The 26,789-nt window shown below is 46.1% G+C and overlaps 1 protein-coding gene across 1 annotated transcript; it reads right to left on the reverse strand.

Annotated features, from left to right (window-relative positions):
- Window positions 1-7,341: 7,341 nt before the first annotated feature.
- On the reverse strand, window positions 7,342-19,852 carry Aqp11 (aquaporin 11). Its single transcript, XM_006979888.4, has 3 exons — window positions 18,908-19,852; window positions 10,974-11,090; window positions 7,342-7,652 (listed from the first exon to the last, which is right to left on the reverse strand). Exons 1-3 carry the CDS (start codon window positions 19,524-19,526, stop codon window positions 7,573-7,575), a joined length of 816 nt encoding a protein of 271 aa, XP_006979950.1. The 5' UTR covers window positions 19,527-19,852; the 3' UTR covers window positions 7,342-7,572.
- Between the last annotated feature and the right edge of the window lie 6,937 nt (window positions 19,853-26,789).

Below are 26,789 nucleotides of genomic sequence, written 5' to 3' on the forward strand. Positions count from 1 at the left end.
CACTTCTTGTACAATCCAGAGGAATATTTTAACAACTATTTTGTAAATGCGAGTTTTTTAGTAGCTCTAGAAACATTTTTAAAAGGTGGGATGAAGTCCCGCCTCATCCCATTTTTTAAGTGTAAATGATTTTTTTTAAGAGGTTAAATCACTTGCTGGTTGTTTATTTTTTGGTACAACCAGAAAATAGCAGGATACTGAATCAGGAGAGGCTGTGACTGTCTCGGGGGTCACCATAACATTCCGTAGAGGGGGCTAGTTTTATATCCTACAACACAAAGCATACTTGGAGTCTTGGTCGTGCATTTGTGTCTGGAATATTTTCAGTTATTTCTGGTCTCGTGTTTCTAGTATAACTGTATCCTAAAAAACCACTCCTTGGTCCTTGCCCTGTCAGAACTGTCTCTGGTCATGGCAGTCCATTTTCCTAACAATTGTGATAATGTGCTGTGAAAGATTGAAATTTTGAATATGTACTGTATGTGGCATAAAATTGTGAGTCAGTGGAATTAAGGATTGTGAGCATTTGATTGTTATGTGAGGTCTTAGGGAAAACTTGCCAAGTTTAGGATGGAACATCACTGAAATAAGTTCAAAGAGAAACAATACATGGCTCTTTTGGGTACGTGAACACAATGTATGTTAGAGTTTGGGTCCATGTTTTAAGAATTGAAATGTCTGTGTACTCAACCAATAAAGTCTCAGTTGTGAAAGAGTAAAAAAAAAAAAGGTGTGTACCACCACGGGTGGCTCATACCTGGATTTTCTGTGGCCTTTGAAAGAAGGGTATATGAGTGATTTGGGGTTGTCACCTGATTAGCAAGTGGGTCCCTCAGATTCCCCTCAGTCTAGAGTTCTTTGCAGCAGTTTTTTCACAGAGTTTCTCATTTTGCAAAGTAAGCAAGAAAAAACCTTTACCCCTCTTTGTATCTTTTTAAACGGGAGTTTCAGAAGTTCTGAATTTGTTAGACTAAACCAGGTGGTAGGCCAGTTGAAGAGAGAAACTAAGAATTCCCGAGGCCTCTTCAGCTGCAGCCGCTGCCCGGGGTTCTTCCCATATATGGTGTGTGACAGTAGCTGACCCATGTGGTAGCAATGACATTTAGCACCCATGACGTAGAGGAGGAGCTGAGTTCTAGAGAGAGGACTCCCTGAAGGTTATGTGGATATTGAACTGTGGTTTTTAAGCCTATTTTCCAAAACACAGTACGACCTTAGTGCCTACCAGCAACTGGCACTGCGTGCGAGCTCCCACCTACAAATTGCTCTGCTCTAAGTCTAAACGTACCCATGATTTTACCCTAGAAATGTGCTCATTCTTCAGTAGGGGGCCAAGACTTTCTCATGGATTAATTATAGAAATTTCATTGAGCATCTTTCTAATGAAGTGGTTCCCCTTTGGGGGTTGAATGACCCTTTCATGAGGTCACCTAAGATTACCAGAAAACACAGATATTTATATTATGGTTCATAACAGTTGCAAAATTAGTTATGAAGTAGCAACAAAAATAATTTGATGGTTGAGGTCACAGCATGAGGAACAGTTAAAGGATGAGGCATTAGGAAGGCTGAGAAGCACTGGTAAAGGACCAAGTTTCAGGAGAGTCTGTGTACTCTTCCTTCTGTGGGATTTACTGTGGTCGGCCTGCTACTGCAGGTGACGCCGTCAAACCAGGCGTCCGTTCTACTCCGTTCTACTTTAGCAGACATCTGGGCCTACTCTGTCCCCTGTAAATGAGGGTGTGAGACTTTCAAAGACTTAACTATCATTCTGTAATGCTAGACATGTACATCCATAGCCTTGAGGGGAAAAGGTCAGGTCAGACTACTTAAAAATGAAACTCAGCGTGCCTCAGGAGGCAGAACTCTGTGTGTTGGAGGCCAGCCTGTTCTGCATAGCCCCAGATCAGGACTATGTAGTGGAGACCCTGTTTCAAAAATGAAAGAAAAATAAATTAATTTGTAATTATCAGCAAGCCAACATTTCCTGACTCTGCTTTAGCTTTAGTTTTTCATTTTTGAGTTTAATTTCGTTACTGAAATTGTCCTATTTACTTGATCTTGTAGACATTCTTCTCTTCTTCCAAGTCTGACTCATTGAACTGACTTAGAACAGAGCCAGGAGTTGTTTTCAAGTCTGTCATTAAAAACAAGCAAACAGAAACATGCTGGGCTTGGAAACATGCCTTACCTCTAAGAGAACTGGCTACTCTTCCAGGGCATCTTCTAGCCTTTAGAGGCACTGCATACACTTGGTGCATAAACATATGTATAGGCAAAACCCATACACATAATCGTGTCTAGTTGGAAGGATTTCAGAATTTCAAATGAGAAGTCAGACTAGGTATGGTGGTGTATGCATGTAATCCCAGCATTTGAAAGGTAGAGAGGCAGGAGAATCAGGAGTTTGAGGCAAGCCTGGACAGTATAATCAGACCCTATCTTTTAAAGAGAAGTAGTTTGAGGGATAAGGGCGTGAATAAAGGCATATACAGGGAACTAGTACTGCTTGGAATTTTTCAGATTGTTTTAGAGAATTAATCATTGGTATACAGAAAGTGCTTACCACAACAGTACCTAGAAAGTAGCTTAATACCTGTTCATTATTGGCAAGGTTAGTACTGGCTTCATCTGTCTGTCTGTCTGTCTATCTATCTGTCTGTCTATTTTGAGGCAGGAACTTGGGATGCCCAGACCGCCTCGAATTTGCCTGTAGTTTAGAATGACCTTGAACTTTTCATCCTCCCACTTCTGCCTCCTAAAATGGAGATTATCAACATGTACCACCACACCCAGTCTTAATGTGGGTCTAGGGATCCAACTCAAGGCTCCTGCATTGCAGGCAGACACCTCCAGCTGAGCTGCATCCCAGCCCTAATACTGACTTCCTGGAGAGAAGCTAACCGTAACCCACCATGAGATTAGAATACCTCTAAGAAACTTGAAATGTGAAATTCCATTAAGCAGTTAAACACGGAATCCATGCTTTTGAAATCGCACCTGCAGGCCTGTCACTGCAGGGTCCTGCTCTTGCTCTGTAAACAGATCCGATGCCTGGTGTCTAGTTTGCAGAGCACCAGAGGAGGAGAGGGAAGGAGCTGTAGCGGTCATTTCAACAGGAGCAATGAATTGCGACAGCATTGTGACGAAAGCGAATACACAGTCCGTCCAAATAACAGTCTAAGTGCACTCGACTGCAGAGATAAGCTGCTCAGCGTGAAGGTGCTGCAGCAGTTTTCATAAAACGAAATCCATCCACGTGAAGCCGTTAGAGGGCTGAGGGTATAGCTCAGTGATGGAGCACTTACCTAGCATACACAAGCCTGGGTTCATCCTCGTGATGGAGCACTTACCTAGCATACACAAGCCTGGGTTCATCCTCGTGATGGAGCACTTACCTAGCATACACAAGCCTGGGTTCATCCTCGTGATGGAGCACTTACCTAGCATACACAAGCCTGGGTTCATCTTCATGGTGGAGCACTTACCTAGCATACACAAGCCTGGGTTCATCCTCGTGATGGAGCACTTACCTAGCATACACAAGCCTGGGTTCATCTTCATGGTGGAGCACTTACCTAGCATACACAAGCCTGGGTTCATTCCCGTGGTGGAGCACTTACCTAGCATACACAAGCCTGGGTTCATTCCCGTGGTGGAGCACTTACCTAGCATACACAAGCCTGGGTTCATCTTCATGGTGGAGCACTTACCTAGCATACACAAGCCTGGGTTCATTCCCGTGGTGGAGCACTTACCTAGCATACACAAGTCTGGGTTCATTCCCGTGGTGGAGCACTTACCTAGCATACACAAGCCTGGGTTCATCCTCGTGGTGGAGCACTTACCTAGCATACACAAACCTGGGTTCATCCTCGGCATCACCCCCTCCCCCAAAAGTGGGGAAAAAATGGACAACAATAAACCCAATCCATAAAGGAAGTTAGGGACCAGGAGTGGTCACATCGTGTGAATCTTGCTGATGTAGACGGGTTTACCAAAGGTTAAAGATTGAGTGTGGTAGCTGGCCTTCTGCGTGTGTGTTGCAAAACACCAGAGATCCTCTGGCCCCTCTCAGCTTTTGTAACGGAAGCACACTGGCCTTGTCCAGATTCACACAGGAAGGATTTGTAGATACTGGTTTATGAGAAATGTGCATTATCTACTGCAACTGTGAGTCTAAAATATGTGTGTATGGACGGCTGGGTAGAAAATACAAGTGGATATTGTGTTCTGTTGCACCGAGAATAAGCAGTTGTATTTGATTAAGCTGTGGTTACCATATGTTAGTACGGTAGACAGGGAAGGGAGCTATGGATCCAGCAGGCATGTTTGTGACAGTGGTGTCCAAATGACGTAAACTCCATAAGTAGAAAGTACTTGAGATCACTGGAGATAAGGTGCTAGAGTGAGGGGGCTAAAAAGAGGTTAGAATTGGAGGTTAGAGTATTTGGGCTCCTGGATTGGGTTGACTGGTAACGACAAGCTCGTAGCTAAGGTGGAATTCAGGTAGAGCGAAAGATTCACTAGCGAAAGGAGAGACAGCCGAGGAACGGAGGCCAAGACATTGGAAGGATGCTTCTGTGAGTTTCCATTACCAAGACACAGAGCAATGTTCCACAAGGAGGCTGCAACTAAGACCTTAAAAGGGGGTGGGACAGGTGGTTCAGTGGTTAAGAGCACATGCTGCTCTTCCGGAGGACCTGAGGGCAGAACCAACCCCCTGGAACTCCAGCTCCAGGGGACTCGGCCGCCTTCTGGCCTTCACAGGTACCTGCACACACATGGCATATATTCACACAGACACATTAAAATAAAGTTTTTTCTTTAATGAAGAGTTGTTTATTTTCCTTAATGGTTTCAGAGGGATGAGAGTCCGTCATGGCAAGGTAGAGGCATGGTGGCAGGAAGCCGACAGAACACATCTTGAGCCACAAATACACAGCAGAGCAAACAGAAGCAGGGCTAGGTTATGAATTCTCAAAGGCCACCCTGTGGAATACTTCTCAGAAGACTGCACCTCCTAAATTTCCCCCCAAATAAAAGACCACTAGCAGCTCAGCAGTGAGGACAGAACTTCCACCTCAAGGCCCAGGGGGCAGGAAGTGGCAGAAAAAAGTGCCACCCTGAGAGGACTGCAGGGCAGATCCGGAGTCTGTACCGGAATCACTGCTGGAGTTCAGAGGCCGGCATTTCCACGGTAACAACCCCTCCCTTTCCGGGCAAGCCGTGGAGCATGCATGTTAGTGAAATGAATTAAAGCTTCGATGTTCTGTGAAGAGCCGTGACATGTTAGAAAACTCGGCTTCATTTTGGAAGTTAAAGGGTGGTTTAAGGGGAACAGTCCTTATTTGGTAGTGTTGCCGGTATGGAATGCAGCCCTCAAATGTGAAGAGAAGCCAGTACTGAGTTTTTGGGTAAGGAATGGGTGAAAGTGGCCTGATCGAACATGACCTCGCCGCTACCTGAGTTAAAAGGTCATGAGCGACCTCGCTACTCTGCAGTCATCTGTGTCATCCCCTTGAGTCCTCCTGTTAAGATTATTTTTCTAAAAGATTCCATTGGGAGGCAGGTGTAGGGGATGTACACTTCTGGAGGAAGTATGCCACTGGAGAAGGGCTCTGAGAGCACATGCATTCAGCCACCCGTCACAGATTTGAAACCTCATTTAAGTACTGTAATATATTAATACATGATAAAGCTGCTCCTTAGCTCTCCAGCCGGCTTCCTTGTTGGACTTAGTGACGCACTGTCCCAGCCGCTGTCTGTGAGCCCACCACCCCTCAGTGCTTCTGTTACGGGGCAGCCTCCCAGCTGAATGTTCATTATTACTCAAGCAGATCATATCTCACCCCCCTCCCCATAAAACCAGTATTGTGGTCAAGGAATATGCGTAGCTTGGATGGCCTGGAATTTTTGTAATTAGACTTCAAGGCCAGCAGGATGGCCCGGCGGGGTCAAGATATTGCAGCACAAGCCTGGTGACCCGAGTTCCATCACCAGAACCTAAGTAAAGATCCATGGAGATGTGCTCTGATCTCCACATGCGTGCCATATTTTACACGCAAAATAATGAAATAAAATTTTAAATGAAACAATTTGGACTTCGTAATAAGGCTTCCAGCGGAGAAAAGTTGAAGGCATTTTAAACTTCAAAAAGTATTAATAAGGGCTGAAGAGATGGCTCCATGGTTCAGAGCACATGCCGCTCTTCCAGAGGACCTGAGTTTAGTTCCCAGCACCCATGTGGCAGCTCACAACCACCAGCAACTCCAGCTCCAGGGGATCCTCTTCTGGCCTCCTTGGCTACCTGCACATACATGTGCACACATATATATGTACTCACATGCACATACACACAAAAGAATACAGAGGAAATAGTTTCTAAATTTATTAAAAAAGAGTTTAATGCTTTCTTCAGAACCTTTTCCTCCAGTCAGTGATGACTGAAAAGAATTTTTGGTGTTGAAATGTTAGTGTAGAGTTATATTTGCCTCTTTGACGTTGGGTGAGGGTCACAAAGCACACCTCTAGGCTTAGCTTCTGATCTTGTAAAATAGAGGTTAAGAATTCATTTCCACATTTTGTCATTAGAATGTCATTGAGCATGTCAGTATATCATTACAGAAATACAGCAACATAGAAAGAAAACCTACCTGTGTCTCTAGGTAGCTGTCAAGTGCAATTGAGAAAGTGAAAAGATCAGTCTTGGCTCTGTGGGGGTGTTTATTCTATTAAAGACAATTTAGCTGAAATTGTCTACTTAAGAGAAATATTTTAGGTATTAGAATATATTTAAAATCTAGGAAGCCTAAGGCAGTTGTGGTAGTATATACTTATAATCCTAGCACTCAAGAGGGTGGTGAGTTGAAGGCCAGCCTGGGCTACATCATGAAAGCCCATACCCCCGAAACAAAGACAAAACAAACCCTGGTTGTGACAGCACACTCCTGTAATCCTAGCACTTGGGAGGCAGAGGCAAAAGGATCATTTCGTGTTTGAGGCCAGCCTGGTCTACACAGGAAGCTTCAGGCCATCGGGCCACAGGTGAGACCCTGTGTCAAACCAGTGGGAAACCTGTTGAGTGGATATAAAACCAACTTTTCTATGAAAAGGTGCCGTGATTGATAGTGTCACTGAGATGTGGCTGCAAAGCACCTTCTCTGGCTCTGTGAGTGAGACAGACGGTTGAGCTTTGAAGTCCCGTGCATGCAGAGGGACACAGCACAGAATTTCTTTGGTCCTGAACTACCAGCTGTCCTTCCCCACTTGACCTGGTGTTCATCTGGTTTCCATCACAGTGAGTAATCGCCTGGGATTCATAGAGGTTTAACGAATGAGCCTTTTCTAGCAGCATTTAATACATCACTCAAAAGAACGAGCTTAACTGACAAATACAGGCCACCCCATTTTCACAGTCATTTTAAGTCCAGGTAGTGAGAACATTAAGACACCTTCCACAAAGGAGGCTGAAACAGTGACGAGTCCAGTGCGGCCGGAGTTTGAAAGGTGATCACTTCTGTCATGTCCAGCTTGACTGTCCTGTGACTCAGTTTGAGTCCTTGGGAGTAGTTACTCCTTTTTATTAGTCATTTGGTTGTTATGCAGCCATGGAAGGAAAAAGCTGAACGTCAGGATCATCAGCAACACACCTGAAAGACAAGACCCAAAGTCTGTCTGTAGGGAAGGTGGCAGTGACTGGGTGCAATGGAGACAGCTGCTCTCACACCCCTCTCCAGTCCTTAAAATGATTGTGTGGGCAGTGATACTAGGGGCGTACACCGTGGCTTCAAATGACGCCGAACCCAAGTGTTAGGACTTCCGCTTCAGTACAGACTTGGTGAGAAACCCTGGGCTCGAGTCAATTTGTTCTCTGCAAAGTGGCAGCGCTTTCTCCAAGCCTCAGAGGGGCGTGGGAGGCAGGAGCGCACAGCATGGTGGTGGTGGTGGTGGTGGTGGTGGTGGTGGTGGTGGTGGTGGTGGTGGTGGTGGTGGTTTAAAGTAGAGCAGACAGATTAAGGAAGAGAAAAATCTGGAGGGTATCTGGGGCTCCAGGGGAGGAGTACATTGACAGCTCCCCTGGAATGTTCACCCAGAATGTCCAAGTGTGTCTGCTAGGCTCTTGCTCTTTCTTCATGAGCACCACCGTAGTGGGTTTTACAGATGTATCACATAAAACGCCTAAAAACAGTGCTTAAGTCTTCAAGTATAGTTAAAAAAATGACTTGCATATTAGTGATGCTTCATTTTTGTGCTTGCTATGTTTTTGCAATGTGACTCAAATTCAGGCTTTAGATAAACTAGACAAACTGTGACCGCTGAGTAGCGCCTCCAACCCCAAAGCTTCAGTCGTTTTCAATTTTTATAAATTACTTTTATTGTATAGGTGTTCTGCCTATTTTATTTAGCTGATGACTAAATAAAAGCAAGAAATGCAGATAGCATAAATACTGATAATATATAAAGTGCATATTATTATAGTTATGTTACTTGATCCCTCTTTAAAAGAATTTTTGTTTTTCTGATACTGTGGATGGAGCCTCGGGCATACTAAGCAAGCACTCGGTGGGCCACGTCCCCATCCTGATCTAGATTGTGTTAACATGAATGGAACTTGGTCATTTAGAGGCTATATTGACCACAGTGTTGTCACACGGAATGATCTTTGACAAATAAGAAAAGCAACCGAAATGGTTATGACATTTGGTTTGGAACTCACAAATTTGGGAAAAAGAATTATTTAGCAAAAAGTAAAAGTTGGTTGACTGATTGATTTTATTATTTTAAGGTAAATCTTGTGTAGCCCAGGCTGGTCTCAAACTCACTGTGTAGTTGAGGGGGACCTTGTCCTCGGATCCTCCTGCCTCACTTCCCAGGTGTGAGGCTACAGGCATCTACCACCGTACCCAGCTTTCTGCAGTGCTGGGGATGAACCCAGGGCTGGGTAAGCACTCTACCAACAGAGCCACATCCTTGGCTATTAAAAAAATATATTGTGGTACTAGAAATAGAACTCACGTGCTAGGTGAGTTCACCACTGAGCTGTATCTCGTCCTGTTTTTACATTGTATTTTGGGACAGCCTCAGTAAGTTGTCCAGGCTGGACTTAAAATTGCTTTGTAGCCCAAGCAGGCCTTACACTTATAATCCTCCTGCCTCAGCCTCCTAAGTAACTAGAATTTGAGGCTGCACACCAGGCCCAGCTAAAGATTACTTTTGGATGGAAGTAATGACCCTTTACTGCCCCCTCCTAGTAGGGAAGCGCTAAACTACATCTGCAGCCCTCTTTCAGATCACGGTACCAGGAGCTGGGGAGTTGGCTCAGTGGATAGCGCTTGCTGTGTGATCGTGAACCTGAGTTTGGACCCCAGGCACCCACATAGAAGTTGGGTGTGGCAGCATGTGCCTTGTAAGCCCAGCACTTGGAAGTAGGGACAGAGATGGATAGACACTGAACTCGATGGGCAGCCAGTCTAGCTAAAACAAGAGAGCGGCAGGTTCAGTGAAGAACCCTGTCTTAAAAATAATCCCAGCACTCGGGAGGCAGAGCCAGGCTGTGAGTTTGAGGTCTACAGAGCGAGATCCAGGACAGGCACCAAAACTACACAGAGAAACCCTGTCTTGAAAAACAAACAAACAATTAGCCCCCCAAACCCCCTCTAGCCTCCACATGTACACACGGGCGAGTGTACCTGCACACACAGCTTCAAAGGACACTGCACAAAATAGAAATGCCTCTCAAGCACGTTAACTAAGTTGTTTTATTTTCTTTCTTTTTCTTTTTTCTTTTTGTCTCTTCTCTGGCTTTAGAAATTGACAGTATAGCATTCTTTTTTTTATATTTTTTTTTTTTTTTTTTTTTTTTTATTTTTTTTTATTTTTATTTTTTTTTGGTTTTTCGAGACAGGGTTTCTCTGTGTAGCTTTGTGCCTTTCCTGGGACTCACTTGGTAGTCCAGGCTGGCCTCGAACTCACAGAGATCCGCCTGGCTCTGCCTCCCGAGTGCTGGGATTAAAGGCGTGCGCCACCAACGCCCAGCCTGACAGTATAGCATTCTTGAGGGTTGGGTTTTTGGTTTTTGTTTTTTTCCTTTTTTCTTTTTAGTTTTTCGAGACAGGGTTTTTCTGTGTAACATCTCTGGCTGTCCTGGAACTTGCTTTGTAGACCAGGCTGGTGTGGAGGGGCCCCAAAACAGCTTGACCACACAGCTGCCATGACAGACTTAGGGGCCCAGACACAGCTTCTGTGACAGGCTTACTGGCAGGCAACACCCAGATCCAGGAAAAGCCATAAGCTGACCCCACCTAGAGATCCACCCAGGGATGGGAAAGTATCTAACATCCCAAACATTCCAACCATTAGATAAGGTGGCCAGATGTCCCTGAGTCTAGCACACACCTATTTTTGTTTTACAGATACCCCTAGAAAGTCAGCCAATCAACCTCTGCTATGATAAAAACCCAAGCCTGCCTGGGCTCAGGGCTCTCTGTTCTCACTGCTGTTTCAGACAGACAGAGGGACCAAGCTCAGAGCTTGAAAATAAAGGCTCTTTGCTTTTACATGTGGAATTTGGTCTCGGTGGTGGTCTTTTGGGGTCCCCTCGATCTGGGCATAACAGATGGCCTCAAACTCACAGAGATCCTCCTGCCTCTGCCTCCCGAGTGCTGGGATTAAAGGTGTGCCCCACCACTCCTGGCTCATACATCATCGTATTTTAAAATATGATATTTTATATTATTTAACCTTGGGGGCTGAAGAGATGGCTTATCAGTTAGGAGCACTGGTTGCTCTTCAGAGCAACTGGTTTAAAGTCCCAGAACCCACATGGCAGCTCACACCCATCCATAATTCCAGTTCCAGGGGATCCAAGAGCACTAGGCACACAAACAGTACACCCATGCATGCAAAACACCATACACAACATAAGTTAATTTTTAAATATCCTAACCTAGAATAAATAGAAATACACTTACCTAGAGAAGGAGCAAGCCAGTACACTACAAAAAACTGATAGAAGTTCTCATCGAAGCAGGGGAAGTGCAGAGAGAGCGCCAGAGCTGGGTTGAACAGCGCCCCCGTGAGGCTCCCTCCTGTGATGGCAACAGAGGGAAGAGACATGAAAGAGAAAACCAAGTTAAAATGAGTACAGTAGCCCAGGACCCTCCTGAGTACACACATGCCTTTGTATTAAAAATGGAAAGGAAAATAGACCAAAGCATTACTATTGGATCCATTTTTACTCATCAGCAGAGTCCCTACGTGACTGAACAGCAGGACTCAAGAAAGCAGTTATAAAAATTAAGAAATGAGGGCCGGGGACATAGCTTGGAGGGCCAGAGTGCTTGCTGTCGGAGTGTGAAGGAAGACCTGAGTTCAAGTCCTCAGATGTGCTCATAGCTGCAGCATTGGGGGGTGAAGACAGGAGGTTCCTGGAAGCCTTGGTGGCCGGCCAGCTTGGCCCCCTTCAGATTCAGTGCGAGACCCTGTCTCAAGGAAATAGGGTGGAAAGTGATGCAAATACATTCAACATCCTCTGGCTTCTTCACGCATATACATGGATGGACACAGGCACACATACACAAAGCATAAGTGACTGGGTAGAAAGCACGAAGTCCATCAGTGGAGTGGACAGACTCATGTTCCAGCTCTCCAGAGCCTAGGGGTTTATGGTTCTGACCACACAGCCAACAAGGAAAGGAAGGCTGTATGACCAACACTACTCTGCAGAGTTGTGGCAGTGTGTTTACCAATACCCCCAGAGTGCCTCAAGACAGTGACATTTCTGCTACTTCTTCCAAGTGGAGGCTTCTTCACTCACATGGAGTATGACACGGACATAGCCTTCCATCGTAGCATGTCAACTGTCTTGATGAAACAGGGTCACGTGGAGCTGGGAATCAGGAGCCTTTCCTGGGACTTACCCAATGCAATTGATTCCCAGGCCAAGATCAGCGGTGTTGAGAGGAAGCCACTGAGCGATGGACTACATTCACCAAATGGCTGAGGTTTTCCCCAGCATACCAGCCTGACAGCGCACCCACTAGTGGTGGGTGCCTCAGCAGTTATAAAGGATGTCATCTGAGGACATCAGAATCATTCTTGAACAGTCACCCTGGAATGCTAAACCGAATGAGATTTGGCTACCCTTAGCATTCAAGAGAATTGATTGGCAGCCACTCATTTTGGTTTCCACAGAAACAAAGTAAATTGAGCCCCTTTGTGTTAAAAACACCATGGGGAGAAAGATTAGGACTCCCAGCTCTTTGTAATGTTACGACTTACGATTATACAAATGCCCTACGGCTTTTAAAGGCATTTGTCATTAGAAATGCCCCAGCCATTGACCTCACAACTTGACCGTTTGCTTTAGTATGGCAGGTCATGGCGGATGGAGACAGTTACGTCCAACATCATGAAACCTCTTATGCCTAAAACTCAAGATGTTCCACTTGCCTGTCTCCAACCCTCACAGCACCTCTGAAGAGGCTGTGGGAACCGCTCCTAGGACCGGGACATCCCTCAAATATGGGTTGGCTCTGTGACCTGAATTGACAAAGTGCAGCAGAGGTCATGCTGAGTTCTGAGTGCAGAATTCGGAATCGCTGTGCTGTTTCCAACCCCCACTTTTCTGCCCTCTTGGAACAATGCCCTGAACCTGTACATCGTAGTCTAGGCTGCTGGAGGATGAGAGGCTGTGTAGAGGGGAGCCAAGGTGCCCCCCATGACAAGCAGCAGTGGCCAGGTATGAGCAAGGGTTCTTAGAGGCTTTTGATCCCACTACCGTCCTGCTGAAATGATCGCAGCCGCACGAGTGATCTTGGAGGGTTGGCCCGTCTCACCCCAAAATGAAAGCGTATACTCAACATCAACATGGCCTGGGTTTTCACATGTGCGCGCATACACACACACACACACACACACACACACACACACACACACACACACACACCACACAGATTGTTAAGCAAATGGATGGAAAGTACAAAGAATCATGAGAAATAAATAATTATTATTACTTTTAGAGTTTGGAGATGGTATGTTGTTACATACCAACAGCTGGAACTAAACAGTAATCCACATCAACTGTGGCGCTTGTGTTAACAAAAGCCCCAGACAGGGCATTTTGCTGTTTCACTGTATAATTCTTGGTGTTAGAGGCTGTCCTGTGTACTTCAGGACATTTAGTGACATCTTTGGTCCCTCTCCATTAGATGCTGGTAACCCACCCCTTCCCAACTTTGCAACTATCCAAACCTCAGATAGCCCCAGATGTCCCCAGATGAGAACTTCTGTCCTCGAGTAACACTGATAGTCATGTACAAGAAGACACATACAAGGTTGTTCATTTATAGCAGAGAACTGGGGAAATCTAAATGTCCAGAAAGGTGGTTAGACAAACTTATTTGGAATAAATGCACTATTATGAAGAAATTAGAATTTCTGTGAACATACATCTCCAAGATAAACACTAAACAAGATGGAAAAGAAGAGAGGATATGCTTTTATGTTTGCATGAACACAATCATTAGATTCGGTTTCATAAATTAATACCTACAGGTTTAATAAATAAATGAAAGCTAGAATGGAGCAAAGTTAAGGTTTTTTTTTTTTCTTTGTATTTTAGGTGGTCCTATAGGAAAAGGGCAGGGCACAATCTTAAGACAGGTGAGGGCTCCTCTGGAGACAGGCCTGCTAGGTGCCATGTAGTGGTTGATTCGCCCTGTGGCTTTCTAGGTTTCGTTTCTCAAATGATGTCATGGACAAGAAAGTTTAAGGATTAAGCAAAACTTAAAAATTCAGAGTTTAAAAGTAAAGCCAGGCGTGCCGCAGGCCTTTGAGGCGGGCACGGCCCAGCTCTTCCTGAGAAGTCAGGGGTCCCGTGATGCCTCAGGTGTGGTCCTAGCCGGGAGGGAATTCCTCCTCAGGGTGCTGGTGGCTGTGTTGGGCTGTCTTCATGCTTCCCCCTGACTGAAGGAGATGTGAGCTCGATTAGCAATCCTGCAGAAATGGTCACGTTGTACAGGAGATCCGTGGGAAACTACAGGGCAAAGGAATAAGCACCAAAGCAGCATTTTCCTCATTTGCTGCATGCTAGGAAGAAGCAGCTGCAGGTCGGAAATGCAATTCCTCACACCTGTTGAGCTGGTGGTATCCATCCTAAAGATCAGGAAACTGAGGACACACGTACCCAAGGACACAGCCCGACTCAGCCTGGCCTCTTAACTACAAAATTAGACTGGTGTGGTACGAAGTTTGGGACCCTTGTTTAAACGAATTTTCTGTTTGTTTGTTTGTTTGTGTTTATTTGGTGAGGGGAATGGGCCTGAGTACCTCAGCATTTATGTGGTGGTCAGAGGACAGCTTTCAAGGTGGGTCTCCCACCGTGGGGGCCCCGGGGATCAAACCCGGGTCGTTCCCCACTGAGCCATCTCGCCTGTCCAGAGACAAATCTGTATTTGTAAATTGGTGATTGTATCCATTTTATTTTGTTCCTGTTTTAAATGAGGACACGTATAAAGCTCTTAGTTCCTTTTTCTTCGGAAAAATAATCTCACCTACAGTCATGGCCGGAAGGACACTAGAAACCCAAAAGGCAATGGTATGAAGTAAAAATACTACACTTTCTCCAAGGAGGGTCGGGGAGGGGAGGCTAGTCCAAAAGTCTGACTGCTTACTCGGTGCGGTGATACTGTGCTGAGTCCTGGTCCTCGATTCTGGAAAGCATGCCTGATCTCCAGTCATAGCTTATCGTACGTAGGGAGACACAGGCATTATGTCATAGACGGTGTAGAATTTAAAATTCTACACCTGAGAAACAGTACAATAATAAAGACAACTTACATGTTTAAAACAACATTCTAAAATACCTAATTATGCATAGAAAATGAATGCAGTTCTCCATTACCTTCATTAATAGCTTATGGTTTGACAGTTCCAGGCCTGGAATCCCAGCTGTTCAGGAAGCAGAGGTGGGGGCCATCAAGATGGCTCCGAAGCTTAAGGTACTTGCTTGGCAACCTGAGTACCATGAGGGACCCAGGTGCTGGAAGGGGAGATTTGACTCTCTCACGTTGTCCTCAGACCTCTACATATGTGCTATAGTAGACACACATACCCCACCCCACCCTACATACACATACAAAATAAATAAATGTGACTTTTTGAGAGAAAGGAAGCTGAGGTGGAAGGATCAATTAAGTTTTGAGTTTGAGAGCAGCCTGGATAACAACCTAGCAGGAAAAGACTCCATCTTAAAAAGCTAGCTCATGGCTCTGCTTGCAGGAATGACAGTGGCCTCTGCTTGCATAGGACAATTCAGAGTGCTGGGGGAAGCGTGTGTTTAGCATTCACGGGGCCATAGGCCTAGCTTCCAACCACAAACATGGGGTACTAAGCAACGAAGACACAATTCTCGGAGCGTGTAGCTCTGCCGCTCAAAATCCTGTTAGACAGTCAACTAGTCCAAGGCAGTCCATTCTCTGGGGAATGTTACGACTTACATATGGAAAGTGATAGGAATGATAAGCTTCAGTGTGGCCATTTCCAAGGTGGCTTCTCTTGGGCTACACACTCTGAACAAAAGGACCTCAAGCCTGTCCCACACCCTCCTCTTGGCGTTTCACACTACACAGGAGCAAAGTGATGTAAGACCTTAAAGATCTTACAAGACCTTAAAATTAGAAACCTGTTTAATCCAGAGTTTAAGAATTTATTGGCAACTGAGTCATGTAGTAATTAAAAATTTTACATTCTCACACATATGTCATAAAGTATGCCATTTGCTGGTCTGTGTATTCACTGTGCCGTTTGGACATCAGCACTGTCTTTTCCCAAACGTCTTCCAGCCCCTAAAGTTTTCCCAGTGCCTTCTTTTCTATCCTGTTTATGATAGGATCTTGTGTAGCCTAGGTTGGCCTCAAATTCACTATGTAGCCCAGGCTTACCTGAATTTATCATCCTCTCGCAGTAGCTTCCCAAGTACTGGGTTACAGGCCTGAACCACCACGCCTGACCCAAAGTTTTCAACAAGCTTTTCATTGCCTCAAACACAAATCCTGCACCCACTCAGTAACACATCCCACCCATTCTTTTCTCATCCCCTGTTCTAGTCACCACTATTTACTTTCTTAGTCTTTAAATTTGCCCGTTTTATGTATTCCCAGGAAGTAGAGCCACACAGTATTAGCCCTTTGGTGTCTGGCTTCTGCTTAACGTAAAGTTCATCTGTGTGGCGTACATCAGAACTTACTCTCTTTTATAGCCATGTAGTATGTGATTGTGTGTGCTTTTGTAACTCTTGAACACACGACAGAAATTCTCATAATGACATGAGTGTTAAAGTGACACTCAGCAGTGTGAGCCCTGGTTCCAGACTAGACGGTCTGTAACCCGAGGCACGACATTTCTCATGAGTGTCCCTTGCTTTACCTCACGTGGGAATAATAATATTGTGCTCATCCACGGATAACTGTAAGAATTAAGATCACTTATAAATCCCTTAGTAAAGTGATTTGGTCTATAGCAGATACCCAAGGGGTACTCATCTCCCTTATACTGGTAGGAAGACAGTGGGAAAAAGTACGTATGTAATAGACTGTGGATTTATGTAGCTTTATAACTAGCTCCAACCTGTCGTCCCAAGCCCTGCCCAGTACAGTAGTCACCAGCTACAGTACAACGTGAGGAGTGAGTGTGACATGTGTCTCCTGCCTGGGACGTGCTGAAGCTTTCATCTAAATAGGCAGGTGGAGCTGGTGGCCACTGAGCTGGACAAGGCAGGTCTGGACTCTACAACAGTGTTCCCAACCGTGGTTTCACAACAGGATCACCTGGAGAAAGTTACACTCTGCCACCGCCCAGGCTCCTTCCCAGAGCAGTTAAGACTCTAACAGTTGCACCAGGTGGGCAGTTTTAAAACTCCTCCAGTGATTTGAAAAGATTGTTGAGAGCCTCTGATGATTGGTTTACCCCCGAGTATTCACATTTCAAGAACCCGGCAGAGTTTCAGATCCCTTCAACTGACATTCAAGAGCCCTTCTCCGCTCGCTTTTTCCTTAGGAATGACTTCAGGTGTCACCTTGCTTCCCTTTGGAATGGCATTTTTACCCCTTGGGCGAGACCAGGGCCATGCGCATACACAAGTGTTCTGCCTTTGAACGACATTCTGAGCCCAGGAAGAGTTAGTAGTATATACATTATTTATGAATCCTAACTTGGTACTAAAAGCACAAATTACAGGAAGAACAGCAACCTCACAACAGACGCCCGAGGAGTAATTCGAGGTGAGAAGGATCCAGGTGTCATTAATGTTTTCTTTTTCTTTTTAAATTATAAAACAACCTCAATTTTTTGTTTTTTGTTTTTAGAGACAGGGTTTCATGTAGCCTAGGCTGGCCTCAAACCCAGCATGTAGCAGAAGATGACCGGAATCCTCCTGCCTCTACCTCTCCAGTACTGGGACCACAGGCATGAATCAGCTGCCCAGCTCTTTGCTGCTTTAATTGACATATACAAACTGCACTGTGGCATTCTACTGCGTATGAAGAGCAGTGTTCCTGCTTTAGCTGAAACTCCTCCCCGGCCTCTCAGAAATGCACGGGCCCTCGTCTGCTACCCCACACAATGTGTTTTCATGTGTCTACTCAAAAACTAGTGCTGGATTCAAAGAAGGGAAAACTGTGTAGTCTTTCATGTTCCCTTAGGAAGTCAAGCACGCACTTGAAGTATACGTCTACTCAGTTTCAGGGAATTTTGTTTGTCACCCCAGGGACTGAACCCAGACCCTAACGAATGCTAGCAAGAGCTCTTTACCACTGAGCTACATTACCATAGTTTCACTTTGAATGGGTAGAAGATAAACTATTACTATAAGTTTCCTTTATTATATTCATGCCTCTAAAACATTTTATAATTCCATTATAATCCCGTAAAGTATTTCATTATTTTAAATGACACAGTAAAGCTGGGCGGTGGTGGCTGTGAGTTCAAAGCCAGACTGGTCTACAGAGCGAGATCCAGGACAGGCACCAAAACTACACAGAGAAACCCTGTCTCAAAAAACCAAAAAAAAAATTAAAAAATTAAAAATGATACAATAAGGCACATTTTATCATTAAACAATTTTTGAATTCCTCTTGCAGCTGAGGTTTGCCAAGGTAAATAAGTAAATAAGACTTCTGGAGATTGTCTCTGGTTTTTGTTTTGTTTTCCTTACACAGAGTGTCAGAATTTAGTACTGTCTGGCCTTAAATTTACCATTATCCACCTGCCTCTGCCTCCCGAGCACTGGGAATAAAGGCGTGTGCCACCACGCCTAGCTGAGCATTATTGGTTTTTAAAGAGCATCTTTAAGCACATTTTAATTTTGAAACACACCTTTCATAACAGGCTACTTAAAAATTCATGTGCAACTCAACCTAAGGAAATATGACAAGTAATTTGTAGGAAACGCAGCTACAGAATGCCGACTCCCACTGTTAACTACGAGCCAATCATGCACTTGAAGCTGGAAGGAACTTTAAGACGGGATCATTTTTCAGTAAGGGTGTCAAAAGCAATCTATACCAGCTTGGCATGGGAGCCGAAACTGATAAGCTGCCTTTCTGACATTAAAACAGCTCCTTTGCAGGCTATCTAAAGCCCTTGGCAGTAATCTAACAAGATCTTAGTTTCGGCACCGGAGTGTCTGCTTTCTCTGGGTGTTCAAAACAGCACTGAATGAAGATGTGGATGTTGGCTCCAACTGCTAGGCACTGGCTGCGAGATGGTTAGAATAATAAGGGGCCCCGGGGAGGGTGTAAGTATTTCCATCCTATTGGAGTAGGGGACTCGACTGTATCGGTAAAGAAGTTGGAACCTCTGGTCATAGAGGCTCGGGACTGCCTAGTGTTTTGTGGGAATGACAAACCTGCATAGGCCAAAAAGGTGATGAGTGCAGCCAGCAGGTGGATGCGAAGCTTGGTTCGGACCTCCTGGAAGTGCAGTAGAGCGCTGTGGAAAATAAAGGAGCAGATGGCCTCTGTGATGATCGCTTTGGACATGTCCGTGTGGATGGGATTCTTGCAAGCTAAGCTCCTCTCGTTGAAGTGGTACTTGGTCAGACTCAGGCTCCACAGGGCGCTTATGCAGTACCTGCTGCATAGGGCGCTAACCAGCTGAGCCAACAACCTCATGGCACCCGTCTCGGGGGACATACCCCCCAGAATCATCTGCATCATCACGCCGCACGGGTTGCTGACTGTGCCCACCAGGGTCAGGCCATGCACCAAGGAGAAGAAGTAGATCAGTGTCAGCGTCCAGGTGGGGTGCGCGGGGTCCTGCTCGCTCAGCAGTTGGAGCTCATGGGTGCAGCAGCAGAGCTGGAAGGTGGCTAGAAACTCCAGGACGAAGGCGTGGGCCGAGGGCCTGTGCAGCTGCTGCCGGGCGATCACGCGGGCCAGCCCCATGAGCAGCACGATCAACAGCATCAGCCCCAGCGAGGTGCAGGTGTCCTGCACCTCGGGCCGGAGCCCCAGTAGCGCGGACATGGCTCCCTTTGGCCAGGGATAGCTGAGGGCGTCAGGGAAAGCCGAGCGTCGGGGGCTGGAGTCCGAAGTCCGCGGCCCCGCCCTCCCACGCCCCTCAGGGCGGGCCGAGCAGAGAGCCCCGGTTCCGCGCTGGAGGGCTCCTCCCCTCCCCGGCTGCGCTGTGGAGATGTGATCGGAGCCGGGGAGGGGGGGAGGCGAGGCGGTGAGGGAGCTGTCCCTGGGTACCGGCGCAGGGGGCAACGGTCAGCAGAGCCCCACGGGTACCCGCCCTCGGCCGCCTCCCTAGCCTGGGACCGCGGCCCGAGACCACTGCGCAGGCGCGCGGCGTGCAAGCTCAGCGCTCGCTCCAGGAGACCGGACCCGGAGCCTAAGACCCCGCGGCGCTGCTGGCAGCGCCTGTTGCACCCGGAGCGTGGCTTGGGAACGCCACCTTGAACTTTGCGCACTCCGGAAACTGTACTCCGCGGAGCTCCAAAGGTCATCTCTGCAACCACCCCGTTTTTACTAATAGAGAGGCTGAGGTTGAGGAGCGAGGAGGTGGCCCTCAAGGAAGGAACTGAGAAAGGAACTGAGATTCACTGGGAGTGGGCGTGAGAACCGAGGTTTGACCTGTGCGACACGGTGTTGGAGCCTTGATTTTCTTCACCTACCCCAAAACTTTTTATAAGTGATTTTATATATACATATATATATATATGTATTTTTTTCGTGTGCAATCGATTGTTAATTAGATTCACACTATTATCCAGCTACCATCGCAATTTCCAGACTTTCAATGTTGGGTCTCTTTTTTTTTATCCCATGCATTTGTTTAATTACTTAATTATTTTATTTGTTATATATACATTTATATATGTTTACATATAAATACATTTATGGAGGCACTGTACCCCAGTTACTGTGTGGCCCAAGGACTACCTGTTCTCTAGCTCTCTCTCTCCACTGGTGGGTCCCAAGAATCAAATTCAGGTCCTCAGAAAGCACCTTTGCCTGCTGAAGTGTTTGCCTGCAGATAGTGGTTCTCAGGCATGAAGCCCTTTATAATGCCTTTGTGGTCTTCATCGTGAAATAGTAAAATACTTTGAAATCATTTTTTGCTTTTTTGCACTGGCGTCCAGTGTGGGAAGGAAACCCGGAGTAGAACCTTGGAGAGGTCCACTTTGCAGAGTCCTGGGTCACCCTGAGGCAGGATGGAAAGAAGGGAGTTTAAGGGGTCATGGGAAGGGTGCTAGCCTGGAGCTGAAGGCCCCCACCAGCTGAGAGTTAAGAATTCCATCACAATTAACATCTGTTGTGAAGTTAGTCTGTAGAGATATATCAAATACGAATTTTAAGTCCGGGTGGTGGACTTAAAATTTTTTTTTTGAGGCAGGGTTTCTCTGTGTAGCTTTGCTGGAACTCACTCTGTAGCCCAGGCTGGCCTTTAATTCCAGCAATTGGGAGGCAGAGCTAGGCAAATATCTGGGAGTTCGAGGCCAGCCTGGTCTCGACAAAAACCAAAAAATAAAAATAAAATAAATAAAATAAAAATAATTTTAAGATAGTTCTGGAAGTCGCTTTCTGAGACTACCTCCCGGCTTGTGTAGTCTTTGTGACTTCCACCATGGCACACCACGGGCCAGGGCCAGAAAGTAGAGGCCGATGATGGCACAGACGGTCATCCTCATCTTCAGATACTCCAAGAGCAGATCTCAGGTTCCAGTGTGGTTGTAAGCAAGTGACTCTTCAGGTAGAATGTTGTGGTATGGACTTTGCTGCGTATATGAACCTCGTTTTAAATGATGCAGATGAGATTCACTATAAAACAAAGGCAAGGACTGGACTGGGGTGGATCTTGCTAAAAGGAAATACTACTCTGCTCCAAAGTGTTTCCAACTAGAAATGGTCACGGACAGGAGGCATTGAGAAGGCATACAGTGTTTTTAAAGGTGTCTTCTGATGGGGACACAGTCTGAAACATTTATTCATATTGTTTTGGGGGCCCTTGTGTTATTATCATGTGATGATAAATTCTGTGAGATTGTTTTTGTTACCCAAAAACAGAATGTTAAAATGTGGATGCACCATACTTAAGAACTAAGCAAATAACAACTGTGGTGGGTGACTGTTTGAGCCATGCCCGGAAACACCGCCCCTAGTGAGGTAGCAGGTAGCTGTTACATCTGCCTATGAACTTGAGGTACATGCCCCTGGGGCGTGGCCGCTGGGGGACCCTTAAGACCTGGGATGCCGCTACACACTCTCTCTTTTTGCTACCTTGTGGTTTTGGGTGCTGAGATCTTGGACCAGGCAGATCAGCGTGGGAGATAGCTCAACTTTCCCAGACCCTACGATAAATCTCCTGTGGTTGTGAGTTAATCCCCCAAAAATTCCCTTGCTCATTAAATAGACTCCGTGGATTAATCCCATTATACAACCTTCCTCCTTCCCTAGCTGTAAACCTACAATTTTCCAGTTATCTCATGAGAAACTCCATCTAGTGAAAGACATATCTTAGCTTCCTTGCATACATAGCCTTTGTGACCCAGGGTTTTACCTCATCAGATTGCAATCCTATCCACAACATCTTATGAACCACTCTATAATCATATTTTAAAATGGGTGTGTATGTGTGTTAGGAAGGAACCCTTCCTTACACTTGGAGAATGGAATTCCAAAAGCCTCTAAATCACCATACAGTTGTGACTGAGCCACTTAACTACAGTTCCTGAGAAGCGCTGACCCACACGTGGTCGCCCGCTGTCCTCCCCCTGAGTGCCTTTCTCCTGATGCCTGAACTTAAGTCTGCGTAAACAAAATCTCTCCTCACAAACTCCAACTAACTTCACACCAACTCATCCTGAAATTCTTTTCTGCATTGAAAAATCCTGAATTTCGGGCGGTGGTGGTGCACGCCTTTAATCCCAGCACTTGGGAGGCAGAGGCAGGTGGATCTCTGTTAGTTTGAGGCCAGCCTGGACTGCAGAGAGTTCCAGGAAAGGCGCAAAGCTACACAGAGAAACCCTATCTCGAAAAACAAAAAACAAGAAAAGAAAAAAAAAAAGAGAAAAGAAAAAGAAAAATCCTGGATTTGAGGCTGTGTGGTAGCACACACATTAATCTTAGCCAAAGCAGGCAGAACTCTGTGAGTTCAAGGGCAACCTGGTCTTCATGGAGAAACCCTGCATCACCCCCAAACCCAAATCATTCCAGTTTCATCTAAGCAGGATCTCTGGAAAGAACCCCTCAGGATTCTCTCTCTCTCTTTTTTTTTTTTTTTAGGCAGGGTTTCTCTGTGTAGCTTTGCACCTTTCCTGGAACTCACTCTACAGCCCAGGCTGGACGTGAACTCTCAGAGATCTGCCTGCCTCTGCCTCCCAGGGCTGGGATTAAAGGCATGCGCCACCACCGCCAGGCTCCTCTCAGGCTTCTATCATCAACAGCATGGAGCTGTATCCCCTCCCATACCCCAGTGACCCCTGATTGGTTTCAGAAATCATGAAAACTCCTTAGCACAGGGCGAGAAGTATTTTGTGAGTGGTAGCTTGAAACTGAAACTTCCTATTTTAACAGCCCGAGTCCAAGAGTCCGTGCCAACACCACACTCCCAACAACTCAGCCACTTGGGCGGCGCACAGTGAGGGAGGCGTGGAGGAGAGCTCGTGGGTCTCTGCAGACCCTGTACCTAACAATGTTCCGAGCTGATGCGAGGCTGCCCTGCTTGGCTTCCTTAGGAGGGTCCACATCGTCCTGCCTCAATCTTGTCCCACGTGGCTCCAACACCCACGAGTCCACAGTTCATAGAGCCGAGAGGGGGAGGGGAGGAGAGTGGGGGAAGATGAGCTTCTCTATAGTTCAGTTTTATTTCCCAGTCTCAGCTTGCCCTTTTATAACCCAATGAAACTTCCCAGACTGTAGTCCACACCTGTTACCCCACCATGCTGGTGGCTGAGGCAGGAGGATTGCCTCAAATTTGCAGGAGAATTCCCTTTTAATGCTAAGATTCTGTGATGCCACTAGGAAGAAAAAAAGGTTATTTCATAAAATACAAATTATGTAGAGAAATGAAGCCCATCCGTCTTTCCTGTGTCTATGCCCAAGCAAAAGAATTTAGGGTAAGTGAAAGCCAATTCTTAGCCACTGCTGTTGGGAGTTTAAAATCACCCCTGTGAGTGTAAGTCCCTTGAGGATTAGTTATGTGAATGTGCCCGTTTCCTGCTGTCCTGATAAGTCACTTCTGCTGGTAAGAGCCATATAGAAAATCTGTCTTTTGGACTTTGGTAAGGATTTAAAAATCATCATTATATACATTGTCATTAAATAGACTTTGGACATTGTTTCAATTAAGAAATAAGAACCAGCCTGGCGGTGGTGGCACACGCCTTTAATCCCAGCACTCGAGAGGCAGAGCCAGGCGGATCTCTGTGATGTAAAGCTGTAACCCTAGCATTCAGGAGGCAGAGGCCAAAGGAATGTCACCAGGTCAGCCTGGTCTACATAACGAATTCCAGGCCAACCTGGGACACATAACAAGACCTTGTTTCAAAAGCCCAAACAGGCCAGATAGATGGCTCAAGAGTTAAGAGCGTTTGCTACTCTTGCAGAAGACTAGAGTTTGGGCTCCTAGCACCCACACTGGGCATCTCACATCGCCTGTAACTCCAGCTGCAGGGAATCCAATACCCTCTTCTGGAATCTGACTGCCCCTGCACTTACATGCACTCAGACAGAAAGACAGATATTTGAGCACACAAACACACACGTGAATAAATCTTTTTAAAAAGCTAAAACAAAAAATAAAATAAAATAAAAATGTATCAGTTATAGCCCATATATGGAAACTAAATTTTAACTAGAAATACTTGGTCTGAAATGGACTCAAATGCTCTAAGTTCCCAGGAATATTTCACACACTTGTAAGGTTTAAAATCTTGACATTTGACACCAAGCAAGCAGGACAGACAAAACAGAACACAAATGTCATGTGAGGTAAACATTTTTGTTTGTTTGTTTGTTTGTTTTTCGAGACAGGGTTTCTCTGTGTAGTTTTGCGCCTTTCCTGGGACTCACTTGGTAGCCCAGGCTGGCCTCGAACTCACAGAGATCCGCCTGGCTCTGCCTCCCGAGTGCTGGGATTAAAGGCGTGCGCCACCACCGCCCGGCTAGAGGTTAACATTAAATGGAAGGCGGTGATTGACTTTCCATTTGGGGCGTCACAGAGGATTGAGCACCAGGAGCTCTCATACTTAGAGACCTAGCAAAGGGAAAAACATCTTACGTCTTCTATAAAACCCCTCCCCCAGGCCAGTGAGAGGGTTCGTGTGGAAAGGTGCTTGCCTCGAAGCCTGGCCACCTGAATGTGATCCCCTGCACCCTCGTAAAGGTGAAAGGAGAGAACAGACTCCGTTTGCTGTTCTCTGATCTCTGCACACACACCATGGTGTGCACATGTGTGCACGCACACATAGACACACCTTTATCTTAATGTCCTAGGTTAGCTGGAAATGTTACCATATTCAGAGCTCCTGGTGAAGGGCCTGACACTTATCAATCAACAATTGGCTACATCTCTAATAATTACTCATATAATTATTGTTCGTTGTTTTTGTTGTTTTCCTTCTATCCTTTGAGAACCTTGAGAGGGCATTCCATCTCCTGGTTCTCAACCTTGGATGTACTTTGGAATCACGTGGGGAGCTTCAGAGAGTCTGGCACCTGTGGCACCAGTCCCAGGGGCTCTGAATTAGTGGTACGGGGGAGGGGGATGTTATATAATAATTAGTTTTTTGTTGTTTTGGTTTTTCAGCGCTGGGAACTGAACCTATGGCCTCATGTGTGCTAGGCACCTGCTCTCCCACTGAGCTGTATCCCCTCCCTTCACTGGAGTTTTTAAAACTCCCTAGATGGTTCTACTATGCCTGCAGGGTAGATGAATATTCCTCGAGAGTCTAGACCGACATGCTCACTGTACCTTCAAGAGACTCAGAGCGTGGGAGTGGCGTGTCTGGTGAGTGAGATTAAGAACTCAAACAAAAGATGGCTGACTCAGAGCCTTGGGCTCTCTTAGCACACACGGCAGCCCCTGGCTCACTGCTGTGCCTCCATGCCAGGTCCATCCTTTCTCTAACTCACGGCAGTACAAACTGCAACTTATTATGTGCCAAACACTGAGTAAACCACAGAACACATTACTTCCAATCCGTACAACTGTGTTCATGGGAGGTGAGGCCCCCGTTGAAAGCATAGGAAGGACAAAAGAGGAAGTGAGAGGCGGAAGCCCCTGTTCAGAGAATCCAGGAGACTAGCTGAGTTCCAGCCAGAGAAGCCAGCACCGCGTTAGATGAAGGCTCTTGGACTCCAAAAACCCAGGCTCTGCGTTCACTGCCACCCACCTTCTGCATTTTACAGACTCATTTTACAGTCTCCATCCAAAACCAGCTTTAGGCAGTAAGTTCGTAACTTAGGGATAGAGGAGGTGCCAGCATTCTCTGGGCCTTGGGTTCAATTCTAACACACACAGACAGACACACACACACACAATGGAGCTGGAGAGATAGCTCAGCAGCCAAGAGCACTGGCTGCTCTTACAGAAGATCTGGGTTCGATTCCCAGCAACCACATGGCCGCTCACAATCTGTAACTCCAGTGTTAAGAGATCAGATGCCCTCTTCTGGCCTCTGTGGGCACCATACACACACAGACATAAATGTATGCAAAACACCTATACACACACAAAATAATGAAACAATAGCTTTGGAAGTTAAAACAAAACAAAAACTCCACAATCTCAGGCCTTCCAGGATCTCTTTCTGACTGATTTCAGGGCTTCGTCTAAGCACACTAGGCTGCCTCTAAGCACAGGGCAGTCGTTCTGTCCTGTGTGTGATTTGATCTCTTTTCCACGGCTGAAAGGTGGCTTTTTCTAACTGCATTTCTTTCTCTCAGTTGGAGTTGTGACAAGAGTGATGGAATTGTACTAACAAGACACTAATATTCAGTGTTTTGTAAGGCTCCAGCCTCAGGATGGCCCGGAGGAGGGGAACTCGGCAGTCCAGGAGAAGTTGAAGTGTGAATTAAGGTTCTGGGCTTGTTTTTGCAGGAATAGTCCTTCTTCCCCAAGTTAGCCGCTAGGTGTCAGTCGCTACCCTGGTTCCGAGTGAGAGGCACCTAACCGCAGTAGGAATTTTCCTCCTCTGTACAGCACAAAGCCAAGCTTTTCCCTCAGAGGAACATTCTGTCCAGCCGCAGGCCGGTGGTCAGGATCCTGCTGTGTTTGGGGAACTT

The sequence above is a fragment of the Peromyscus maniculatus genome, chromosome 1, assembly GCF_049852395.1.
Source record: "Peromyscus maniculatus bairdii isolate BWxNUB_F1_BW_parent chromosome 1, HU_Pman_BW_mat_3.1, whole genome shotgun sequence".
NCBI lineage: Eukaryota > Metazoa > Chordata > Mammalia > Rodentia > Cricetidae > Peromyscus > Peromyscus maniculatus.